The following is a 26,184-nucleotide window of genomic DNA, read 5'->3' as shown; positions in this document are numbered from 1 at the left end:
TAAAATGGGGGTGGAGAGTGGAGAGGGGAAAGAAATAAAAAGATGTGTGATGGGTGAATAGGTACTGACTCACCCAAGGGGAGGGTATTTTTTGTGTCTCCACAGGGAAAAGGGAACCAGATATAAAGCCAGTGCCAGAAGAATGCAGTGTGCTGGCAAGGAGTGGGGAGCCAGGGGAGGGGCCTGAAGGCTTGGCCTCCATACCAGCTATGTGGACAACTGCCCCCCACCCCAGAAGAATTTACTTGAGAGAACGACACTGAAGCTGCAGCTAGGCGAGAGGCTTGTGTCTGATCAGCGAAAATGGGAGCAAATCAACAAGGAGGAAGAGAAAGTGGAGCACATCCTGGCCCATCAGGTCTGGAGGGCGATATCCCCACTCTGAACAATCAGTGGACAGAGAGGACAATATGGCTGATCTCAATATGAGACACACCATCCCTTGATGGCCCAGGGCCCTAAGGGGGACAACACTGGAGACTCAGTGTCGGGACTGGCCCAGGTTGACCCTGTGACACCGGAGGCAAACCACTAAAAGCGTGTAGCACAGCAACCATGGGAGCAGAGCAGGGAGTCCCCGAGGGAGTATAAAGGACAGAACTGGGGCCAAAGCATGGCACCCCATTGGACCTGACTGAAGGACATGCCTAGAGATCAAACTTCAGACCACGATCTATTTACAGGTTTATCTTTCTAAAATTTTTCTCTTTTAATTAATTTATTCTTCTATGGGTAATTGGTTTCCTTTGTGCTGTCATCGCTGTGTTCTCACTCATCACCTATCTTGCTATGGTTTGATTTTTAGTGCATATTATTATCTCTACAGATCTATCTAGATAAGACACACTGGATGAATAGTCTGGAGGAGAAAACAATGGGACCAGTGGTTCTCAGGGGACACAGGAGAGCAGGAGGAGGGAGAAAGGAGGTGGTGCTGACCAACCCATGAACAGGGGAGCAACAAGTGATCCAAAATCAGTAGCAAGGAGGGTGTGAAAGGACAGGTAGGGATTCAGCAAGGGCAAGGTAACTGAGAGAAATTACTGAAACTCAAAGAAGGCTGAGCATAATAGTGGGACAAGAGGAAAGTAAAAGGATATAGAGGAAATAACTAGATGACAAAGGGTATTTACAGAGGTCTAAAGACTAATGTACATATGTAAATATATTTATATAGAATATGGTGGAACAGATCTATGTGCATATATTTATAGCTTTAATATTAAGGCAGCAGATAGACATTGGGCCTCCACTCAAGCACTGACTCAATGCAGGAAAATACTGTTCTATTAAATTGGCATTCCAGGATGCACACCTTCCTGACATAATTGCTGAAGGAATGTGTATGCATCTTCAAATGTGGTGAATAAACCTGACGGTGCCCGGCTATCAAAAGATATAGCATCTGGGGTCTTAAAGTCTTGAAGATGAACAAGCGGCCATCTAACTGAGATGCATCAAAGACCATATGGAAGAAGCACACCAGCCTGTCTGACCACAAGGTGTACAAGGGACCAGTTATCAGACATCAAAGAACTAAAAATCATATCAATGGGTGCCCACCTTCCTGATATGATCACTGAAGACAAGTGTGTGCATAAGCAAATGTGGTGAAGAAAGCTAATGCTTCCCAGCTATTAAAAGATATAGCATCTGGAGGTCTTAAAGGCTTGAAGATAAGCAAGCAGCCATCTAGCTGAGAAGCATCAAAGCCCACATGGAAGAAACACACCGGCCTGTGTGACCATGAGCTGTCGAAGTGATCAGGTATCAAGCATCAAGGAACAAAAAATCATACCATTGTAAATGTGGGTGAGTGCAGAGTGGAGACTCAAAACCCATTGGTAGCCAACCGGGCACCCTCTTACTGAAGGGTTGTGGGGAGGAGATAACCAGACAGGGTGCAAGGTAGCAATGATGAAACATATAACTTTCCTCTAGTTCTTAAATGCTTCCTCTCCCACACTATCATGATCCCAAGTCTACCTTATAAATCTGGCTAGATCAGAGGATGTACATTGGTACAGATAGCAACTAGAAACACAGGGAATCCAGGACAGATGACTCCTTCAGGACCAGTGGTGAGAGTGGTGATGCCTGGAAGGTAGAGGGAATGTGGGGTAGAAAGGGGGAACTGGTTACAAGAATCTACGTATAGCCTCCTCCTTGGGGGATGGACAGTAGAGAAGAGGGTGGTAGGAGATGTCGGACAGTGTAACATATGACAAAATAATAATAATTTATGAATTATAAAGGGTTCATTAGGTAGGAGGGCGTGAGGAGGTAGGGGGGAAATGAGCAGCCAATATTGAGGGCTCAAGTAGAAGACAAATATTTTGAGAATGATGATGGCAACAAATATGTGCTTAACACAATGGATGGATGGATGGATGGATGGATGGATGGATGGATGGATGGATGGATGGATGGAGGGATTATGATAAGAATTGTACGAGACTGCAATAAAATGATTTTTAAATACACCCAATGATATACTATCCATCTCTAAAAAACATGAAACACCTCAACACGTTGAGGGATCTAAAAGGCATGATGCTTAGTGAAGTTAGTCAAGCACAAAAGGACAAATACTGCATGAGTCCCCTACAGTAAGAACAAGCAACAGAACGCCCACAAGCTCAAGCTTGCAGGCCATCTAGTCTTCTGGCCTTGGACCACACAGCCTGTAAAAGAGGTAGACCACTGCCAATTAACTCCTCACCGTCCGCTCCAGGTCACTTGGCAAGAGGGCACCTCAACACAACAGGAACAAAGGAACGGGGGTGAGGGGTAAATAACTGTCTGCGGAGTGGTAGCCAGGTGGTTCTTGGGTGAGGTCACCAGAGAAGGAGGCGGCCCTGTCAGAAGGATGAAATTTACTGATGGGAGGAGCAATGCAGAAGTGGGGAGGAGTGACCTAGTTTGAAGGGAACATAGGTAAATGTGTGTTGAGAACCAGGGAGGGAGGGCTGGCCATCAAGTTGGGGGAGAAGAGACTGAGAATGCTCTTGGGAAGATTAGGTGGAGAAGCTCATTACTGGTGTGCAGTGCATAGTCATAACTGACCTAAGGAATCTGGGGTAATCCCTGGAACCAGGCTGGATGCCATAGAACACTGGGACACTGAATCCTGCATTGTCAGGGCACATGGCATACTCCAGAAGATGCATTGGTGAGAACCCGTTTGAGAACCCCACTGGGTGAACTGGAAGTACTTCAGACACACTTGTAACCTGAGTACTTAAGCCAGAAAACACATGGTGTCTGAGGATGCAGAGGACAGCTGTACCATCAGTAGTGTACTATTGGGTTGGTGGACAAACAAGATATTGCTACATTAACATCCTGTTGGCCACATTAAGATACTTTTAGTCCAGAAATCCTCCTGTAATATTTTTTATGCTGTTTATATTAGTGTGTAGCTCAGAGGTGTGTCACCATTGGGTATCACCTTCTTGAAGCTGTGTTATTTTTTTCTCAGTGAGTGGAATCCAGGATGATGAGCCTATAGGGCAACAAAACACAGCAGGGGATTGTGGGGAAGAGTGACAAAATGGGGGTGAGGGAGATAAGAGGAAAATTATGTCCAGAAACCAAGGAAAGAATATTATATTAGTGCATAAGCAAATGTGATGAAGAAAGCTGATGGTGCTGGCTATCAAAAGAGATATATCACCCAGGGAGGAGGTCACATGTGGATCCTTGTAATCAGTTCCCCCTTTTCAACCCACTCATCCACCACTCTCCTAGCATCGCCCCTCACACCACTGGTCCTGAAGGTATCATCCACCCTGGATTCTCTGTGCCTCCAGCTCCCATATGCACCAGTGTACAACCTCTGCCCTATCCAGTCCTCCAAGGTAGAATTCGGATCATGGTAGTTGGGGGGAGGAAGCATCCAGGATCTGGGAGAAAGCTGTGTTCTTCATCGGTACTACATCACACCCTGACTGACCCATCTCCTCTCCTAAACCCCTCTATGAGGGGATCTCCAGTGACCAACAAAGGGGCCTTGGATCCCCACTCTGCACTTCCCCCTTCATTCACTATGGTATACACACACACACACACACACATAAACACACACACATATATACACACACACACACATATATATACACACACACATATATATATACCTAAACCCTAATCATCCTACTCACCCAAGTAACACTTCCTCTTCATATACACACAAAACATTTTCCAGGACTTTTCTCATCCTCCACTAAACTAAATAGCCAATCCCTCCTCCCTACACATCCCAGAGATTACATTACACCATCAGCTGACCCAAAAGGTGATGCAAGAAACAGCTAATATGAGCAACTACTTAAAGAAAATTTTTCGTTAGTAAAATCCAGAGAAACAAAAGTCAATTACTGAATATAACCCAAATCCAATGGTTTACACAGAAGCAGCAGTTCTTGATCTGACAGTAAAATATTGCTTGAGATTATTGCTTCGGGTTATAAAATAAATTAGGGGATCTATTCAGAAAACTAATGAAAAAATAGAGCTCCTAGAATCCTCACGCCAAAAAGAAGTTCAAGAATTAAGGAATAACAGTATAAATAGATTAAAAGGTGAATAATTTCAACAGTAGAATGGAAACAATGGAAAATAGAATCCACAATTACAAAGATAAGATAATTCAGCAAAACAGTGAAACAAAAAAACAAACAAACCACATAATCTGAAGAAAACCTGAGGAGGATGGGGGATTTCATAAAGCGAAAGAATGTTCTAATTATTGAAGTCCCCGAACAGAGAGAGAGAGAGAGAGAGAGAGAGCTAGAGGTAAAATATGAAGGGAATTCTTGAAGAAAAATGTCCCCAATATCACAAAGGAGGAGATGATAACCATTCAGGAAACAGAGCTAACACCAATTAGATTATCTCCCTTTACCCAACAACTGATCAGGACAATCAGTAGTCAAATTATTCGATTTCAGGGAAAAGGAGTAGATCTAGAGGGCAGCTAGAGAGAAAAAGCAGTCACATATAAAGGTAAACAGATAAGGAAAAGCTCAGACCATTACACAGAGGAAAAAATAAACTGGAGTAAAGTGTTCCAAAAGTTGAAAGACAACTGCAGTCCAATAATCCCTTATCCAGCAAAGCTCTCCATCAAATTTAAAGGAGATATAAAAGTTTTCCTTATAAGGAAGCATTTAGAGAATTTTTTTAAACAAAACTAATATTACAAAAAATATGTTCCAGTTCTTTTGGAGCAGAAAATCAACAATGCAGCACACAAACATAGGATGACCATGAAGTGTAATACGACCTAGAAACCATCACATTGAAGACAGTACCCAAATTCACAGACAAAAATAGACTGAGAGTCAAAGGATGACAAAAATTTTACCAAGCTAATGACAATTTTTTTAGAAAATAGCAATTGAAATACTAATGTTGGACAAAATAGACCTCAAGGTACATGATATAACAAGATACAAGAATGGGCAATACATACTGCTCAAGGCATCAGTAGACCAAGAGCCATAAACAATAAACATATAAGCATTCAATGAAAGACCCTCAAAATTGATCAACCAAACCTTCAAAAAGTTGAAAAGAGAAATGCGGATCAACAATCATAGTAGGTGATTTCAATACACTAGTCTTAAATAAAAATAGATCAACGGGTAAGAAACTCAATAAAGAAACTGAAGAGCTGAAACACAAAATCAAACAACTCTACCTAATAGACATTTCAGAGTTCTCCAACAAATGTAAAAAAAATAATAGACATTTTTCTCCAATGCACACAGCTCATACTCAAAATAGACCACATCCTGGGACACAAAGCAAGCTTGAGAAAATCCAAACACATAGAGGTCATTCAAACCACCTACTCTGACCACAGCACCATCATGTTGGAAGTCAGCAATAGAGAAAATCAAAAAAATCACAAACACTTTGAGACATAATAACATGCTTCTCAAATAGGAATGGGTATTAGCCCAACTAATGAAGAAATTCCTAGAAACAAAAAAACATACCAAAATCTATGGGATGCAAGAAAGGCAGTTCTCAGAGGTTACTTTATTGAAATAAATGCACAATGAACACAGAGGAGGGAAGTGTGATCAGCACCTTAATTCATCAGCTCTAACAGCTAATCCTAAAAGCAAAAGAAAAGAAAACATAAAAATTAGAGCTGAGATAAATGAAATGGAAAACATCAGCAGAAGAAAGTTGGTTCTTTGATAGGATTAACAAAATTTACAGGGACTTCCAGAAAGATGGCAACTGATTAACACATACCAGAGGGACACCGCAGAAATCAGGCCAGTAGAGTTACTAAGAGGGAAATTCAACACTGCTGGATCGCATGAGGATCATCATAAAGATAAGTAGGAACAGATCCACAAGGTTTTGAGGGGCTGAAGGCTTTTTGTATACCACAGCGGATGCCGGCTAGAACTTGACCTTAGCCCCCCTCGGGACAGGAAATAAAGGCTTGCAGTCCCACGGGCAGGGATCGGCTCAGCTATATTGTTAATTTTGTTTTCCTCTCTTCACTCTATTCCCCCACAGTCTCGGCGGGCTTACATATAATTTTCTTTTCTTCTCTTTGTCACTTCCCTGCACTCTCACATTCCACTGCCCACCTCCAGACCACTCCAATTAGCCTAAGGTATTTAAGCCTGCCCCTCCCCCCCCCAAGCCAGTTAGGTGAGCTCCACACACTGTACAGCTAGCCCAAGGCTGGGGAAAGCCCAACTGACTTCCAGCAGGGGATGCGCCAACCAATTTCTTCTCGGGAATTCCTGCCTGTGTGGCTGGCGAAGCCCACGTGACTCAGAGAACTTCCTTCCACCTACCTTTTTGCCTCACATGGCCTAAGGCAGCTTGGCCAATATTTGTCAATGTTCCAAGCTTCTGCAGGAACCTCTGCCCAATGTCTGTAGTGATCTACCTGATCCGGGAAATTCAACCCAGCATTCACAGTGTTCTGTACCAAGAAGACCACTCACCAGACTTCTGGGGCATTCCCCTCAGAGGAAAGCCACGGGAGGATAAAGTAGTACTTTAATTCCATAGTAAAATTAGCTGAAGGCACTTCAAAGAAGGATTCCTACAAGTCTCCCAGAGAGACCCAGTGCTCTTCAACTCCCTGGAAAATTACACCTGGCTCATCTGAAGCAATGCAAAGCAAACAGCCCTCAGACACAAAGATGTCAAAGAAAAAAAAAACAGGAGAAAAAAAAAGGCAATAGCAGAAGATGTCCTGAACATAGCAACATGCATAGAAGAAGCAGACATTGGGGTGACACAGAAAGACATTTTTAGAATGCTGTTTGGAGTCATACAGGATATGAGGGAAACAATACAGAAAAAGGATGAAATGATAGAGGAGATAAAGACCTTACACCAAAGGGAAATACAAGAGCTTAGGGAGGAGATAATAAAAACCAGTAGCAGACACATGGACCTCGAGAATGAAATGGAAGAAGCAGAGAACACCACCAGTGACTTGGAGAGCAGCCAAGCAGACTAACAAACGTTAACAAAAATGTAATAAGATCATAGGAGAAGCTGAAGAAAACCTAAGAGCTATGTGTATGCTATGAAGCAGAACAACATTAGAATTACTGGATGACTAGTGGAAGACACAACAAAGGAGTCATCTGCAACAATAGTAAGAGAGTTTGGGGAGGAAAACTTCTCCAGCTTAATGAATGAAAACCAGGCAACCGTTCAGGAGGCTGAAAGAACACCAGCTAGACTGAACCACAAGAAGTCACCCCTTGGGCCTCTACTCAAGCACTCCCTCAATGCATGAATACTTTCTTTTATTAAATTGGCACTCTACGATGCTCACCCTCCCGACACAACTGCTGAAGCCAAACCGGGTGAACAAGTAAAAGTGGTGAAGAAAGCTGATGGTGCCCGGCTATCAAAAGAGATAGTGTCTGGGGTCTTAAAGGCTTGAAGATAAACAAGCGGCCATCTAGCTCAGAAGCAACAAAGCCCACATGGAAGAGCAAACAAGCCTGTGTGATCATCTGGTCCTGAAGGGATCAGTTATCAGGCATCAAAGAACAAAAAATCATATCATTGGCTGCACACCTCCATGATATGATCACCGAAGAAAAACGGGTGCATAAACAAATGGGGCGAAGAAAGCTGATGGTGCCCGGCTATCAAAAGAGATAGTGTCTGGGGTCTTAAAGGCCTGAAGGTGAACAAGCGGCCATCTAGCTCAGAAGCAATAAAGCCCACATGGAAGAAGCACACCAGCCTGTGCGATCACGAGGTGCCAAAGGGACCAGGTATAAGGCATCATGCAAAAAAAAAGAATATATGTGTGTGTGTATATGTGTGTATATATATGTGTATGTGTGTGTGTATATATATATATATATATATATATATATATATATATATATATATATATATACCATAGTGAATGAAGGGGGAAGTGCAGAGTGGAGACCCAAGGCCCCTTTGTTGGCCACTGGAGATCCCCTCATAGAGGGGTTTAGGAGAGGAGATGGGTCAGTCAGGGTGTGATGTAGTACCGATGAAGATCACAGCTTTCTCCCAGATCCTGGATGCTTCCTCCCCCCAACTACCATGATCCGAATTCTACCTTGCAGGACTGGATAGGGCAGAGGTTGTACACTGGTGCATATGGGAGCTGGAGGCACAGGGAATCCAGGGTGGATGATACCTTCAGGACCAGGGGTGTGAGTGGCGATACTGGGAGAGTAGAGGTTGAGTGGGTTGGAAAGGGAGAACTGATTACAAGGATCCACATGTGACCTCCTCCCTGGGAGATGGATGGCAGAGAAGGGGGGAAAGGGAAACTCCAGATAGGGAAACATATGACAAAATAACGATGTATAAATTACAAAGGGCTCATGAGGGATGGGGAAGCAGGGAGGGAGGGGAAAAAAAGAGGACCTGGTGCAAAGGGCTTAAGTGGAGAGCAAATGCTTTGAAAATGATCAGGGCAAAGAATGTACAGATGTGCTTTATACAATTGATGTATGTGTATGTATGGCTTGTGATAAGAGTTGTAGGAGCCCCTGATAAAATGTAAAAAAGAAGAAGAAGAAGTCACCAAGGCACATAATAGTTAAACTATCCAACTTTGAGGAAAAGGAGAAAATCATGAGAGCAGCTAGGGAAAAACAAGAAATCACATGCAAAGGTTCCCAAATAAGAATATTCTCAGACCTATAGCAGAAACTATGAAGAAGAGGAGAGACTGGGGTAATATATTCCTAAAATTGAAGGAAAACCAAAAACCAAAAATACTCTACCCAGCCAAATTATTGATCCAGATAGATGGAGAAGTAAGAGTCTTCCCAAACAAAGAAAAACTCAAGAATGGGTTAGAAGAAACAGCCTGCAAAAGATCCTTGCTGACCCAGTATGGGCAGAAGAACAACACTCACAAAGCATAAATAAGAGACTGCCGCATAGAACAACCTCACCAAGAGGGCAACAAAGAGAAAACAGAGCCAAGATAGCATTGGTTTAAGGATGGAAAGTCAAGATTGATACACACATGCACAACACACTAACAAGAAAGGAAGGTAGGAAAACACCCAACACAAAAAGTTTAAGATGACATCGCAGAGTCTGCAGATGGAGTTAATAACCCTGAATATTAATGGCCTGAACTCAGGCATTAAAAGACTGAGAATAGCAGATTGCCTTAGAATACACAATACATCAATCCGCTGCCTAGAGGAGACACATCTCAATGCTACAGACAAAAATAGGCTGAGAATCAAAGGTTGGAGAAGAGCATACCAAGCAAACAGAAATTCAAAAAGAGCAGGTGTTGCAATCCTAATCTTGGATAAAATTGACTTCAAAGGGCAAACCATAATAAGAGATAAGGAGGGACACTATATAATGCTCAAGGGAATGGTAGACAAAGAACCACTAAACATTGTAAACATATTCCCTGAATGAGAGACCCACTGAATATGTCAACCAAACACTCCAATATATGAAAAAAGAAATCACAGTCTCAACAATTATAGTGGGTGACATCAATACACCGCTCTCTGAGAAAGATAGATCACAGGAAAAGAAACTCAACAAGAAGGCTAGAGACCTAACACTGCAATTAGACAATTTGACCTGATATTTACAGAGCTTTTGATCCAAATGCAAATAATTCACATTCTTTTCAAGCCCACATATTACATATGTGAAGAGAGACCACATTCTGGGGCATAAAGTGAATATACATAAATTTAAGCACATTGAAATAATACAGACCTCTCTCTGACCACTGTGCCATAAAGTTGTAAATTAACAAAAGTAAGACAAAGAAAACAAGAGCAAACAATTGGAGGAAGAATAACTCTATTGCAAAAGGACTGCATACTGGCACAGATCAGAGATGGAATTAGGAAATTTCTAGAAACCAACGAGAACGCGAATACGACATGCCAAAATGTATGGGACACAGGAAAGGTAGTTATCAGAGAAAGTTTCATAGCAATACTTGCTCACCTGAGAAAGGAAGAGAGACTCATGACTGATATGCTGACACAACATTTACAATTAGAGCATAGTCAGCAGGACAATCCTACTAATAGCAAAAGAAAAGAAATAATAAAACTCAAGGCTGAGATTCAGGAGAGGGAAAATATGAAAACTATGGGAAAAATTGATGCTGCTAAAAGTTGGTTCTTTGAAAGGATAAACAGAATCAACAGACTGCTGACAAACCAAACCAAATAAAAGAGGGAACAAATTTCAATAGCAAGAATAAGGGATGAAAGAGGGGACATTAAAACAGACCCTAATAAAATCAAAATTATAATTACACAGTACTATGAAGGATTGTTTTCCAATGAATTCAACAACTTGGAAGATATGGACAAGTTCTTAGGAAAACAATCCCTCCCTAGACTGTCCCCAAAGGATGTTAAGAATCTCAACAGACCCATTACAATAGAAGAAATAGTCAAGGTTATCAAGGGATTATCAACAAAAAAATCCCCTGGACCAGATGGCTTCATTGGAGAATACTACCAAGCATTTAGGGAAGAACTAGCACCAATCTTACACAAACTCTTCCAGAACATAAAAAAAGATGGCAAACTCCCAAACTCCTTCCATGAAGCTAGTATAACCGGGCAAGGATCCCACAAGAATCAAGAACTATAGACCAATATCCCTAATGAACATCATGCAAAAATCTTTAACAAAATATTGACCAGTAGATTACAAAAGTATATAAAGCAAATAATTCACCATAACCAAGTGGGCTTCATACTAGAGATGCAGGAATGATTCAACATATGAAAGACCATTAGTATCATTCGCCACATTGACATGAAAAAGTATAAGAAACACATGATAATATCGATAGATGCATGCAGAAAAAGCATTCAACAACATCCAACACCAATTCCTGTTTAAGACACTTGTGGAGATAGGAATGCAAGGAAGATTCCTCAAGACAATACAAGCTATATATGAAAAACCAACATCCAACGTGGTAGTCAATGCAGAAAAGACTAACACAATCCCACTGAAAAATGGGACTAGACAAGGATGCCCTTTGTCCCCACTCTTATTTACTATCGTGCTGGAGTTTTAGCTAACAACATAAGGCAAAGAAAAGACACCAAAGGTATTCATCTGGGGAAGAAAGAGGTGAAACTATTGTTATTTACAGATGATATAATTTTATATCGGAAAATCCCCAAATCTCCACAAGGGAGTACTGGAAGCAATAGAGGAGTTTGGCAGAGTGGCAGGATACAAGATCAACAAACAGAAGTCCATCGGACTGCTATACACATCGGATAAGACCACAGAAGAGGAGATCAAAAAGGTGGTACCCTTCACAATAGCCAAATAGAAATATCTAGGGATATACCTGACTAACAGAACAAAAGATCTATATGGGGAAAACTACAGAACTAGACATCTGTGCTCTAATGTTCATTTTGGCACAGTTCACAATTGCAAGGAGTTGGAAACAACCCAAATTTACATCAACCGGTGAGTGGATTAAAAAACTGTGGTACATAAATACAGTGGAGTACTACACCGCTTAAAAAGCAGTGATGAACATATGAAGAACATCATTGCATGGAAAGAACTGGAGGAAATCGTGCTAAGCGAAGTAAGCCATGCACAAAAGGACAAGTACAAAATGAGTTCGCTGAGGTAAGCTTTTTAAAAAATTCAAATGGAGCATAGGGGAAAAGCTAGTGTATACAAACATTCCTGGTGTGAGGACGAGGTAGTATGGCAGGGGCCAGACCAAATCCAGGGTAGCCAACTAAAAAGGAGGTGGCGAAAGAAAAAAAGAAAAAGAAATGGGTAGGAGGGGTACAGGCACTAACACACCCAAGGGGTGGGTATTGTTTGTGTCTCCACAGGGAAAGATGGACCAGACTTCAACCCAGTACTCCAAGATGTGAATGCAACATGCCGTCATGGAGTAGGGAACCAGTGGCGAGGTCTGAGGGACTGGCCCCAATCCCAACTATGTGGACACCTGACCTGCCCCCAAGAAGATTTTCTTTCAGAGGCAGCACTGAATCTCCAGCTCCAGGAGAGGGACATGTCTGATCAGAGCACATGGGAGCAAATGAAGGTGGAGGAAGAGAGAGTGGAGCACATGCTGGCCCATCAAGCCTTGAGGACGATATTCCCACTCAGAGCAGCCAATGCACAGAGAGGACCAAATGGCTGGCCCCACTATGAAATATGACAACCCTCAATAACCCATAACCCTACAGGGGACAACACTGGAGACACAGTGTGGGAATTTCACCCGATCTGATCCCACCACACCAAAGAGGAGGCCTGTCCTAAAGAGGTATTTTTCATTCCATTTAAAATATGCTTATTTAAAATAAAACTGTAAAGGGCAAAAAGAATTTACAAAAAGCTAGTAAACTTAAATAAAAAGTAGGAGCCAATGTCAATATCTAGAATTAGGGATGAAACAGGGGAAGTCACAACAAACCCTAATGAAATAAAAAAAATTAATTTCACATTACTACAAAAGACTGTATTCCAACAAATTCAATACCTTGAAAACATGAACAAATACCTGGAATATCATTCTCTTCCAAAATTAATGTATATGGACGTTAAGAACTTGAACAGACTCATAGCAAAATAAGAAATAGACAAGGTCATCTAGAAACTCCCAACTAAAAAACGGCCTGGTCCCGATGGCCTCGCAGGGAAATACTATCAAGCATTCAGAGAAGAGTTTACACCAACTCTACACAAATTCTTCCAGAACGTGGAAAGGAATAGCAAGCTCCCAAACTCATTCTACAAAGCCTACATAACCCTGATTTCAAAATCTGGCAGGAACATCACAAGGATAGAGAATTACAGACCAATATCTCGCATGAACATGGATGCAAAAATCCTCAACAAAATCTTGACCAATAAAATCCAACAACAAATAAAAAATAATAAAAATACACCATGATCAAGTGGGATTCATATCAGGGATGCAGGGATGGTTCAACATTCGAAAAACAATTCATGTAATCCACCACATCAATAAGAAAAAGGACAATAATAATATTACCATTTCAATTGATGCAGAAAAAGCATTTGATAACATCCAACATTCATTCCTAATACTCTCAAGAAGTTAGGATTAGAAAGAAAATCCTCAATACAATAAAAGCCATATACAATAAAACAAAAGTCAATATTACACTCAGTAGAGAAACATTAAAACATTTCCAGTGAATAAGGGAACCTAACAAGCATGTCCTTCATCCCCACTTCTACTCATTATTATGCTGGAATCCCTAGCCAGTAACCATGAGGCAATGGCAAGATATCAAGGAAGTACAATTGAGCAAAGAAGTGAATTTTTAAAAACATTTTATTAGGGGCTCCTACAACTCTTATCACAATCCATATATTTACATACATCAATTGTGTAAAGCACATCTGTACATTCTTTGCCCTAATCATTTTCTTTTTTTTTTTTTTACATTTTAATGACTGATACCTGATCCCATCTATATCTCATGATCACAAAGGCTGGTGTGCTTCTTCCATGTGGGCTTTGTTGCTTCTCAGCTAGATGGCCACTTGTTTATTTTAAAACCTCTAAGTCCCATCTACTATATATTTTGAAAGCCAGGCACCATCAGTTTTCTTCACCAGATTTGCTTATAACCCATTTTGTCTTCAACAATAGTGTCAAGGAAGGTGAGCATCACAGAGTGCCATGTTAGTAGAACAAATTGTTCTTGTGTTGAGGGAGTACTTGAGTGGAGGCCCAATGTCCATCTGCTACTGTAATATTTTATAAATAAATATATTAAATAAATATATTACATAGCTCTATTCCCCTGTCATTGTATATAAATGTATTTCCATATATACATGCCTGTTTTTAAAATTCTATAACTGTCCTATGCCTCCAAGTTCTTTCCTCTATTTCCTTTTACTTTCCTCCCATCCTACTATCTGTTCAGCATTCATTCAGGTTTGGGTAATCCCTCTCAGTGACATTGCCCTTGAGTGAGTCTGAGAAAATGGACAATAAACCTGAACAGATGATTCACAAAGGATGACACTTGAATGGCTAATAAGCATATGAGGAAATGCTCCCAGTCATTAGCCATTTAGGAAATGCAATTCAAAACAACGAGATACAACCTAATGCCCATTACTGTAGCTCAATTTGGAAAAAACTGACTACTGCAAATGTTGAAAAGTGTATGGTGAGATAGGAAATCTTATGCACCACAGGTGGATTTGCAAATGCATACAGCCACTGTGGAAAGTGATAAGGTATACCTAAAAGAGATGGCGATTGAATTACATATGATCCAGCAATACTATTATTAGGCATATACCTAAAAGAAAGAAGAAACGTCACAGATGTTTGCTCCCCCACATTCATCACAACACAGTTCACAATAGCAAGAAGCTGAAAATAGCCTAAACTCTGATACATACACACAATGGAATACTACGCATCCCTAAAAACAGCAATGAAACACTTCAACTTGTGGAGGGATCTGGAAGACATTATACTGAGTGAAGGTAGTGTAACACAAAAGGTCAAATACTGTATGAGAGCCCTGCAGTAGGAACAAACAGCGAAAGAGGCACAAGCTCAAGCTTGCAGGCCATCCAGTCTTCTGGCCAGAGATCAGCCAGTCTGGTAAAAGCCAGCCCAGGGCCAATGAACTGCTCCCTATCTGCTCCAGGTAAGTATAGTGTAGGTAACTTGGCAGGAGGTCACCTCAAAACAGCTGGAATCAAATGGCTGGGGGGAAGGGTGACAGATGTTGTCTGGTGAATGATAACCATGTGGATCTGGAGTGAGGTGCCCCAGAGAGGGAGGGGTCCTGTCCAAGTGATGAGGCTTACTGATGGCCGTGCAGGAGAGGGGAGAGGGAACTGATAAGTTTGAAGGAACAGAGGTGCATATCTGTTGAGGGGAGGAGATTCTGAAGATGTGGTTGGAAATATTAGGTGGGGAGGGTCTTTAGTGGCATGCAGCGGATGGGCAGAATTGACTTGGGATCTGGGTGCAGCCTGAAAACCCAGGCCAGGAACCACAGATCGGTAGGATACTGAATTCTGCAGTGCCAGGGATCATGCCATGCTCTAGAGGCTACATTGGTGAGACCCCATATGAAAACTCCACTGGGTAAATTGGTATCTACACCAGACACACTTGTCATCTGAGGACTTAAGCCAAAAAACATGGTATCTGAGGAAGCAGAAGACAACTGTACCAAGTGCAGTTGGTTGAAGGACAAACAAGGTCTTTGTACATCGATGCCCTGTATGCTGTATTAAGATACGTATTATCCCGGCAAACCTGTGATTGCCATTTTCTTATATTTTGCTTATGCTTGTTTATATTAGAGTGTATGTCAGAGGTGAGTTGCCATTTGGGCTCACCCTCTTGATGTTGTGCTATTTGTTTCTTTTCTTTCTTTCTTTCTTTCTTTCTTTCTTTCTTTCTTTCTTTCTTTCTTTCTTTCTTTCTTTCTTTCTTTCTTTCTTTCTTTCTTTCTTGTAAATGAAACCCAGCAGCATTGAGACTATAGGGGAAAAAAATCTATTAAGAGGGCTTTTGAGGGAGGGGAGATAAAGAAAGGTGTGGAAGATAAGAGGGAGATAGTGTCAAAAAGTCCAAGAAGGAAAAGTATGTTTGGAGACAGATTATGGAAGCAGTTGTACAATTACATGATTGAGCTATATGGAATGATATGACTTATGTATTAACTGCCAAGTTACAGAAAATTTTTAAATGTTTAAGCATAAATCTAGGAATAAGTTTTGGGCTCACACTAAATTCTAGCTCCAATGTGAGAATAATTACTTCTTACATCATGGTCCTGCTCAATACTCACCTTCATGAAATAATCACTGAGGATAAGGGTGCTACAGAAAAATGTGGTCAAGAAAACAGATGGTGCCAGGCTATCAATCAGAATCATGCCGGGGGTCATAAAGGCTTGTATTCAAACAAGCAGTCATCTAAGGGAGGAGTCAACTATTCCACACGGAAGAAGCACACCAGCTTGGGTGATCCAAAGATGACAAATACAAAATTCAAATATGATGCAGAGAATAGCATCAGAGCTAAAGTTATGAATGCCCAGTTTATGGAGGGCTGTGGGGGACAGTAGAAAACAAAACCCATCTTCCGAGTATCTAGTCAGATCTGCTTTAGCCGCAGCCTAGAGTCTCGAACAGCCTTACTATTAGGCAGAGACCATTGTAATCGTTATTATGCTGGATCAATCTTGATACTTAGCTAGTTGGCCACACTATAAATGCTTCCTGAATTTGTTCTGAGTGCAAGTGTTACCTATTTGTTCCATGACAGAAATTTCTTCCCTAACTTTTTGAATGTTGATGAGGGTGTTGTCTTTCTTATGCATTATTTGGGGTTTTTTTTTGTCATTTTGCTATTATGGTTTTATCCTTACCACCTTAGTGTGACTTTGTTTTTTATTGTTTGCTATTGGGTTTCTCAGCTGGGAAGTGCAGGAGTCAATGCACTGTGATAATAACTGATACAAGAGAAACGGACAAAATAGGGGTGGTGGTAGGTGATAGGGAGGGAAGGGGATTTAAGGAGTAAATAATGAAGGTAGGAGGGGGAGGCGGCACTAGAAAGAATTGTGATTTCACAACTCACGTTAAAGCCAATATGACCATGAGAGCTGGGGAATGCTCTAAAATTGATGAAGTGATAATGGTACAATTCTCCTTGATATGACTGAATTATTGAATTGTATGATATGCAAACTATATGCCAATGAAACTTTTGAAAAATTATTTGTATTCAGGATGACTTACATGGATGAAAAAGGATGTGTCTTAGTCTTATTCTTTATCTATCATCTTTCTCGTGGCTGGATCTATACTTCTCACTAAAAAATGTTGAATGTATGAATCTTTCCTGGACTTCTACATAGCTTCTATTATATCATGGACTTATGGACCCGCTTGGTTGTGTTTTAAATTCCATGAACCTGTGAATGAGAAGTCCCTACATAAAATAAAGGGTAAATATTATCAAATGAAAGCTCTGTGATAATAAATTTTATGTTTGGAATAAAGAAAACAAAGCTTTAATTGTTTTCCATACTTGAAAAACCTGATATCAGTTCATCTTTTTTTGAAAACATTTTATTAGGGGCTCATACAACTCTTATCACAATCCATACATATAAATACATCAATTGTATAAAGCACATCTGTACATTCTTTGCACTAATCATTTTCAAAGCATTTGCTCTCCACTTAAGCCCTTTGCATTAGGTCTTTCCCCCCCCCCCCCCCGCTCCCTCCTCCTTCATGAGCCCTTGATAATTTATAGATTATTATTTTGACATATCTTTCCCTATCCGGCATCTCCCTTCACCCCCTTTTCTGTTGTCCATCCCCCAGGAAGGAGGTAACATGTAGATCCTTGTAATCGGTTCCCCCTTTCCAATCCATTCACCCTCTACTCTCTCAGTGTCACCCCTCACACCACTGGTCCTGAAAGTATGATCCACCCTGGATTCCCTGGGCCTCCAGCTCCTATATGCACCAGTGTACAACCTCTGCTCTATCCAGTCCTGCAAGGTATAATTCGGATCATGGTAGCTGGGTGGGAGGAAGCATTTAGGATCTGGGGCAAAACTGTATTCTTCATGGGTGCTACATCGCACCCTGACTAACTCATCTCCTCCTCTAGACCCCTCTGTGAGGGGATCTCCAGTGGTTGACAATTGGGCCTTGGGTCTCCACTCTGCACTTCCCCCTTCATTCACTATGGTAAGATTTTTTTTTATGATGATGATGCCTTATACCTGATCCCTTTGGCACCTCGTGATCGCACAGGCTGGTGTGCTTCTTCCATGTGGGCTTTGTTACTTCTGAGCTAGATGGCCGCTTGTTCACCTTCAAGCCTTTAAGTCCCCAGACACTATCTCTTTTGATAGCCGGGTACCATCAGCTTTCTTTGCCATATTTGCTTATGCACCCATTTGTCCTCGGCGATCTTATTATGGAGGTGTGCAGCCAATGATATGATTTTTTTGTTCTTTGATGCCTGGTAACTGATCCCTTCGGGACCACTCGATCACACAGACTGGTGTGTTCTTCCATGTGGGCTTTGTTGCTTCTGAGCTAGATGGCCGCTTGTTTATCTTGAAGCATTTAAGACCCCAGACAATATCTCTTTTGATAGCCGGGTACCATCAGCTTTCTTTGCCATATTTGCTTATGCAGCCATTTGTCCTCGGCGATCTTATTATGGAGGTGTGCAGCCAATGATATGATTTTTTTGTTCTTTGATGCCTGGTAACTGATCCCTTCGGGACCACTCGATCACACAGACTGGTGTGTTCTTCCATGTGGGCTTTGTTGCTTCTGAGCTAGATGGCCGCTTGTTTATCTTGAAGCATTTAAGACCCCAGACAATATCAATTTTGATAGCCGGGCACCATCAGCTTTCTTCACCACATTTACTTGTTCACACGCTTTGGCTTCAGCAGTTGTGTTGGGAGGGTTAGAATAATAGAATGCCAATTTAATAGAAGAAAGTATTCATGCATTGAGGGAGTGCTTGAGTAGAGGCCCAAGGTCCTTCCGCCACTTTAATACTAAACCAACAAATATAGACACATAGATCTATGTCCCCATCCTCATATATATATTTGCATGTACATGTATTTGTCTAAACCTTTATAAATGCCCTTTGCCTTCTAGCTCTTTCCTCTATTTCTCTTGACTTTCCTCCTGCCCCACTATCATGCTCCATCCCCACCTGGGTTACAGCTATGCCTCTTCTTTACGTACCCTTACCCTTGATCATTCCCTACCAGGCCTGCCACTCCCCCCTCACCACCAATTTGTATCCCATATTGTTCCCTTGTCCCTGGGTTTGTTAACACCACTTCCTTACCCCCACCTCTCCCTATCCCAAGTCTCCCCGGAACTGTGGGTCCCGTTGTTTTTCCTCCAGATAGTTCAACCAGCCTGTCTTATTTCAACAGACCTATGGAGATAATAACATGCACAAAAACAAGACAGAGGAAAACAAAGCAACAGTATACAACCAGACAACAAAACAACAACAAACCACTGACAAAGAAGAAAACAAAACACATCAAGAAAGAGAAGCTTGTAGTTAGTTCAAGGATCATTTGTTGGCCTTTAGGAGTGTTGTCCAGTCCAGTCTGTTGGGGCACCACGCCCTGGCCCCAAAGTCCACTTTCAGCATTCCCTGGGGATCTTGCCGCTCCATTCCCTTGCTGTTCCGCTGCACTCCCCCAGTGCTTTGCCTCCGTGTGGTGGGATCAGGTCAGGTGCAATTCGCACACTGTGTCTACTGTGTAATTGGTCACTGAAGGGCAGTTAATCTTTTTTTGACAATTATGTTGTGAATATTTTTAAGTGATACATATATACAGGAAAATGACCTAGACCTTAGTATTGTGTCACAGCTCAGCTCTATTGAAAATTCCCAATATTGGACCTCTACTCAAGTAATTACTCAATGCAAGAACACTTTGTTCTATTAAATTGGCATTCCATGATGCACACCTTCCCAACACAATCGCTGAAGACAAATGTGTGCATAGCAAATGTGGTCAAGAAAGCTGATGGTGCTGAGCTATCAAAAGATATAGCATCTGGGGTCTTAAAAGCTTGCAGGTAAACAAGCAGCTATCTAGCTCAGAAGCATCAAAGCCCACATGGAAGAAGCACACCAGACTGTGTGACTACTAGGTGTAGAAGGGAACCGGTATCAGGTATCAAATAACAAAAAAATCACATCAGTGGGTGCCCACCTTCCCAATATGATCACTGAATACAAATGTGTGCATAAGTAAATGTGGCAAAGAAAACTGATGATACCCGGCTATCAAAAGATATATTATCTGGGGTCTTAAAGGCTTGAAGATAAACAAGAAGCCATCTAGCTCAGAAGCAATAAAGCCCACATGGAAGAAACACACCGGCCTGTGTGACCACGAAGTGTTGAAGGGATCAGGTATCAGACATCAAAGAACAAAAAATCATATCATTGTAAATGAGGGTGAGTGCAGAGTGGAGAACCAAGACCAATCTGTAGGCAACTGGACACCCCTTAACAGAAGGGTCACAGGGAGGAGATGAGCCAGTCAGGGTGCAAGGTAGCAATGATAAAACATACAACTTTCCTCTAGTTATTAAATGCTTCCTCCCCCCACTATCATGATCCCAATTCTACCTTACAAATCTGGCTAAACCAGAGGATATGCATTCGTACAGATAGGAACTGGAAACACAGGTAATCTAGGACAGATGACACCTTCAGGTCCAGTGGTAAGAATGGCAATACCTGGAGGATGGAGGGAAAGTGGGATAGAAAGGAGTAACCCTCCTCCCTGGAGGATGGACAACAGAAAAGTGGCTGAAGGGAGACTTTGGACAGTGTAACACAAGACAAAATAATAATAGTTTATAAATTATCAAGGGTTCATGAAGGAGGGGGGAGCAGGGAGGGAGGGGGAAAATGAGGAGCTGATATTAAGGGTTCAAGTAGAAAGTAAATGTTTTGAGAACGATGAAGACAACAAATGTGCTTGACACAATGGATGGATGCACGTATTGTGATAAGACTTGTACGAGTCCCCAATAAAATGATTTTTTTTAACAAGAAAAGAAAGGAAAATTCCCAAAAGAAATTCTTCATCTAGCCATGAAGATAATTGCCCTTGTTTTGGTAGAATAACTTTTTTAAATCTCTTTTTTTTCCTCCCCTTTTCAAGTCTCATCAACCCAATAAGAGTTCTGATCTTATTGATTTTAACTAATTGCTTTACTTCAGATATATCCTATACTCCCAAGTGCCTGTTAATGTTTACCTTTCTTGTTAGTTGGCAACTGTGTAATTAGTGAGTCCAGCGCTTGGCTTCAGGTTGAGACTTCAGGGAATACAGGGAACTGGTCCATGACTGCATAAACACAGAGAGCATTCTGATTGGCTCCTTTAAAACACCTTTTCTATAAAAGATATTCTTTGTATATTATTCAGATTTACAGAGGAAATAAACAAAGAAATGGCAGGTTGTTTGGGTTTGAGCTGTCTAAGAAAAGTTTAACAAAACATTACCCAGTTGTTCCAAACATAAGCTTCTTTAGAGAAACTGTCCTGTCCTTTCCACTGCGTTGAAGCATAATGCCATTCCTCCTTAAAATGTTGAGCTGAATAATTCTGATTCTGAAGAATTTCAAGTACTTCTAGAGTTTGGGCGATTCTAATACCCAACAATCTTTGGCAGAAAGAAGAGAAACTGTCTGCTGCATTGAGAGTCAGATTCCTGTGAAAGAGTTTCTCTTATGAGGAATCTTCACCTTGGATGTATTCCAGTATCATTAGCAGACCAGAACACGTGGACTCTGGCTTCTGTAGGAAAAGCAAAGAGTGTGGTAATTTTAACTTGTCTTTGACATTCCTCCACTTTTTCTTCTTGGAAGTGTGTGTGTGTGTGTGTGTGTGTGTGTGTGTGTGTGTGTTTCCCCTAACTAGTAATCCTATTTCTGACAAGAATGTTGATTGAGAGACTGATCATGTAGTCCAACATTCATGTTCTCTTTCTCACATTGTTTTTTACTGTGATATATATTTGTGACAAAACAGTTTCCATTTCAACATTCTTAAAATATACAATTCAGTTACATTATTATGCTGTCTGTCTCTTCCCCACCAGCAACCCCAACAATGCACCATGAATCCAATTCCTACGAGAGCTCTTGTTCCACTCACTTCCTTTCCTGAGCTGGAGATTAAAATTTCATACTCCTTTGCCCTCCATCTCTTCTTCCTGGATAATACCCTGCGCTGTCTGTTCTCATAGTTACTTTGTCTCACCTATCTTAAACAGCTTTTCAGAAAGAAACTGCTTACTTCCCTTAGGGATGGGGATGGGGACATCTTTCAGTCTGGCCATACATCATCCCTTGCTCTGGATCCCAAAAGACTGCAGAAAGCCCAACCCCAGAATGAAACAAGATCAGAGATACACATTGTACTATTAAAGTTCTTTCCATCCCTACTAGCTCAGAATTCCAGTTAAGGAAACTCCAATGAAGTTTTTCTTTTAAGTGACATTATCAGCTCTAGAAACCACTGAGACAGTGTTAATAGTGTGAGGGTGTACTGTAGAGAACAGCTGACAGAATAATTTCAAGTGAATGAAGTTAACCTTTGGTCTCCACTTGTTTCCAGCATTTATATGTTTCTCCCTAGTTCAGATTGCTCCTTAATGCACCTGCAGCCTGATTATTTCTCCTCAGCTCCCAGAATCTCTCAAGTCACTTTGTCCAACTGACCTTTCATACACACCATTCACAAATTTATTCATTCCAGAAATATCTTAAAGCAAGCATGTGGACAAGTACTCTAAAAATGCTCTCCTCATATTTTTCCCACCACTGTGTTCAACCACCTCTTTTTACACTTTGGTCTTCTCCTATCTTCACCCAGAGGTAAATTGGCAGTCTCTCACATGCCACTCTGAGTGAAAGCTATGCCTTACCTAAATAATATACCAGTACTTAGTGCTTAGTTACTCTCTTGGCTAATGTCTCAGAATTGGATTAAAATGTTTTCTCCTTAGTCATTAAGAAATCTCTGGATTGTTACAATATCTATAAGAGCCCCCAATGAAATGTTTCTTTTTGATCTCTGACTTTAGTTTTGAACGGCTACCAAAGATGATGAGGGATAACGGGTTCCTTCATTTGTGTTATACCATCTTACAGAGAGCTTCAGCCATCACTCATTCAAAATTTGGATTTTAGGGATTCAAAGGAAAAGATCCTCCAAAAATGTTCCTTTATTCTTAAATGTCTGGCAATTTTATCTACACAGAATCCACAAAATAAACTTTCTGCTTCTCGTTCTTCACCATCACTGAATCTAAGTTGAAGTCCTGCAAATAACACTTTCCTGTTTTCCTGGCTTACAGGTAACTTAGTCTTTGATCTAAGATGGCCTTACACTTGGGTTGTGGGTTTAAAAGTGTCAGAATTTAAGCAGTCTTGAGAAAATAGCTGGGTTTATGAGGTAAGGCTATAAGAGCCATGAAAACTTAATTCATTGGAGAACACTGGTGGCAAACACACAGAAATAAACAGTCCTGTCTGGTACCAGAAGCAGCTAACAGGTTGAAGGTAGGTTAAGTACAGATGAAGAAGAACTCTGATCGTGAAAGTTATGAAAATTGATCTCTATTCATATGGACCAAACTGAAACGCTGAGCAGAGATTTAACCTCTAGCCCCCCCTAACATCAAGTCTGTATGATATTTCTGAGGCTATAAATCTTTATGGAAGCATTTAGTCTCTTGTTTCAGCCTAAGAGAAGTTGATGAGTCTGAACCACCAACTTTGTGATTACCAGACCCACAGCCCAATAGGATGCATCAGAATTAAAAAAAAACTTTAGAATCTATTTCATTATTCTTCTACTATCCACACAGAACTACAAAATCTTTCTGAATATCATGATTCCCACAAGTAAAGAGGGAATAAGAGTCCTTAGCCAAAATACTTCTAAGACATGCTAGGACCATTTGTAATAGTGTTTTAAAAGGTACTATAAATATTCAAATTCTTATTAAAATTTAATGGGGTGCATGGGAAATAGAAATCCTATGTAATTTTAAGCAGGAAAATAATGATTGAAGATGAGGAGATAAAAAGATCCAGACAGCTGAGGCATGTATATGCTATGGTGGTTTTAAAACATGATGATCTAAGATCAGTGATTAACAAAAATGGATAAAAACCCTTACTGAGATATAGTGGTGTAGTGTTGAGATATATGGGTGCTAAGTCCTGGCAGTGCAGGGAAAGATATATGATAACATCAGATGATGCTTTGAAGGAGACACAATAATCAATGGGGATCTCCTCCCTCTTCCTGTTTTCCTCCAAGGAAACATCCTCCATAATGGTCTTAAGGAACCACAGTGCCATTACTGAATTTATCTTCATTGGGCTGTCTGCTGACCCCCATGTTGAGGTTCTGCTATTTGTACTCTTCCTGGTGATTTATCTCCTGACCACGATGGGAAACCTGATGCTGTTGCTGGTGATCAAGGCGGATGCCCATCTACATACTCCCATGTACTTCTTCTTGAGCAATCTGTCATTCCTGGACCTTTGCTTCTCTTCTGTTACTCTACCCAAGCTCCTGGAGGACCTCCTGTCTGAGAAGAAAACCATATCAAAAGGAGGCTGCCTGGCTCAGGTCTTCTTTGTGTTTTTCACTTCAGGGACAGAAGCCTGTCTTCTTTCAGTGATGGCCTATGACCGCTATGCTGCCATCTGTCGCCCACTGCTCTATGGACAAGTGATGAGCAACCAACTCTGTGCAAAACTTGTGTTGATCTCATGGTGCCTGGCCTCTCTCAATGCACTTGTGATTTTGCTCTTAGGTATTAATATGGACTTCTGTGACGCCCAAACTATACACCACTTCACCTGTGAGCTGCCTGCTCTCTTTCCCTTGTCATGCTCAGATATATCCATCCATATCAACATCCTTCTTGGTGCCAGCTTACTACATGGTCTTGGAACCTTTATCCCAATCTTCTTGTCCTACGCCCGTATTATCTCCACCATCATGAGCATCAGCTCCACCACCGGCAGAAGTAAAGCCTTCAACACCTGCTCCTCTCACCTTATTGCAGTGATCCTGTTCTTTGGTTCAGGGTTTCTTTGCTACCTCATGCCTCCATCTGGTTCCTCCTGGGATTTGCTCTTATCCTTGCAGTACAGTGTCGTCACACCCCTGATGAATCCCCTTATTTACAGCCTCAAAAACAAAGAAGTGAAGGCAGCTGTGAGAAAAATACTAGGGAAATATCTATAATTTTGGAGCCGTGAATAAAGTAAATTACTCTGCAAAACTGAAAAGAATGCATTCCTTTGTCTTTTCGATTCTGTTGCTACCTCCTCCCATGACCCAATGTGACAGAAAGTGAGTGAAAGATCCCAGACCTTGCCTCAACACTAGTGTTGCTATTCCAAAGGAGAGTCCCTTGATCCTGTCCTCTCTTTGCAAAATCGGGGTTGTGCTGATTAGAAGAGCATGTGACAATCATCTTTCACAAAGTAGAACAAAATGATAGCAAAATGCCTAAAGTAAGGGATATGATGATTATTTCACAATATTAAGTATATAACTAGAAGGGGTCCCTGAAAGGAAGAACTGAGAAAACAAAGGAGGCATTTATTACAGGTAAGATGCTCTTTCCTGCAGACTAAAGGTCAGTGTTCGAATATGCCAGCTGCTTCATAAGAGAAATGACCTGAATATCTGCTCCACTTGATGTCATAGCACCAAAAAATTAACACCACCCTATGGTGCAGTTCTACTCGGTCACAGCATTGCTGAGTCAGAACTGACAGCACCGGTAGGTTGAAGTTAACTTTATAAAAATTCACCTACTTACATTTTTTTGAAACTAAAATCTCAGTCCATTGAATTCACTGTCAAAAAAAAGTTTATGTCAACAAAAGAAGTAAGATTACATGTAGAATAGTATAAAACTAAGAGCACTATATGCCAAAATAAAAATGTTGCCAAAGCAGCATACCAGATAGAAAGAAGTCGTATCTTTAAATGCATTAATTAGTAAGCGAGAAAAAAATGTAAGTATCTAAGTATTCAAATACAAGCAT

The 26,184-nt window shown here is 41.1% G+C and overlaps 1 protein-coding gene across 1 annotated transcript; it reads left to right on the top strand.

Moving 5' to 3' along the window:
- Positions 1–24,448: 24,448 nt before the first annotated feature.
- LOC142451064 (olfactory receptor 8S1-like) lies at positions 24,449–25,372 on the top strand. The gene has a single exon (XM_075552999.1). It carries the CDS (start codon positions 24,449–24,451, stop codon positions 25,370–25,372), a length of 924 nt encoding a protein of 307 aa, XP_075409114.1.
- Positions 25,373–26,184: the final 812 nt, after the last annotated feature.

Source organism: Tenrec ecaudatus, chromosome 6 (assembly GCF_050624435.1).
Source record: "Tenrec ecaudatus isolate mTenEca1 chromosome 6, mTenEca1.hap1, whole genome shotgun sequence".
Taxonomy (NCBI): Eukaryota; Metazoa; Chordata; class Mammalia; order Afrosoricida; family Tenrecidae; genus Tenrec; species Tenrec ecaudatus.
The sequence above is the reverse complement of the archived record's forward strand: the minus strand, read 5'-3'. Positions and strand labels throughout refer to the sequence as shown.

Excerpts from the sequence above, each read along its gene's own strand:
- LOC142451064 (XM_075552999.1), top strand. The coding sequence starts at position 24,449 with ATGGTCTTAAGGAACCACAGTGCCATTACTGAATTTATCTTCATTGGG.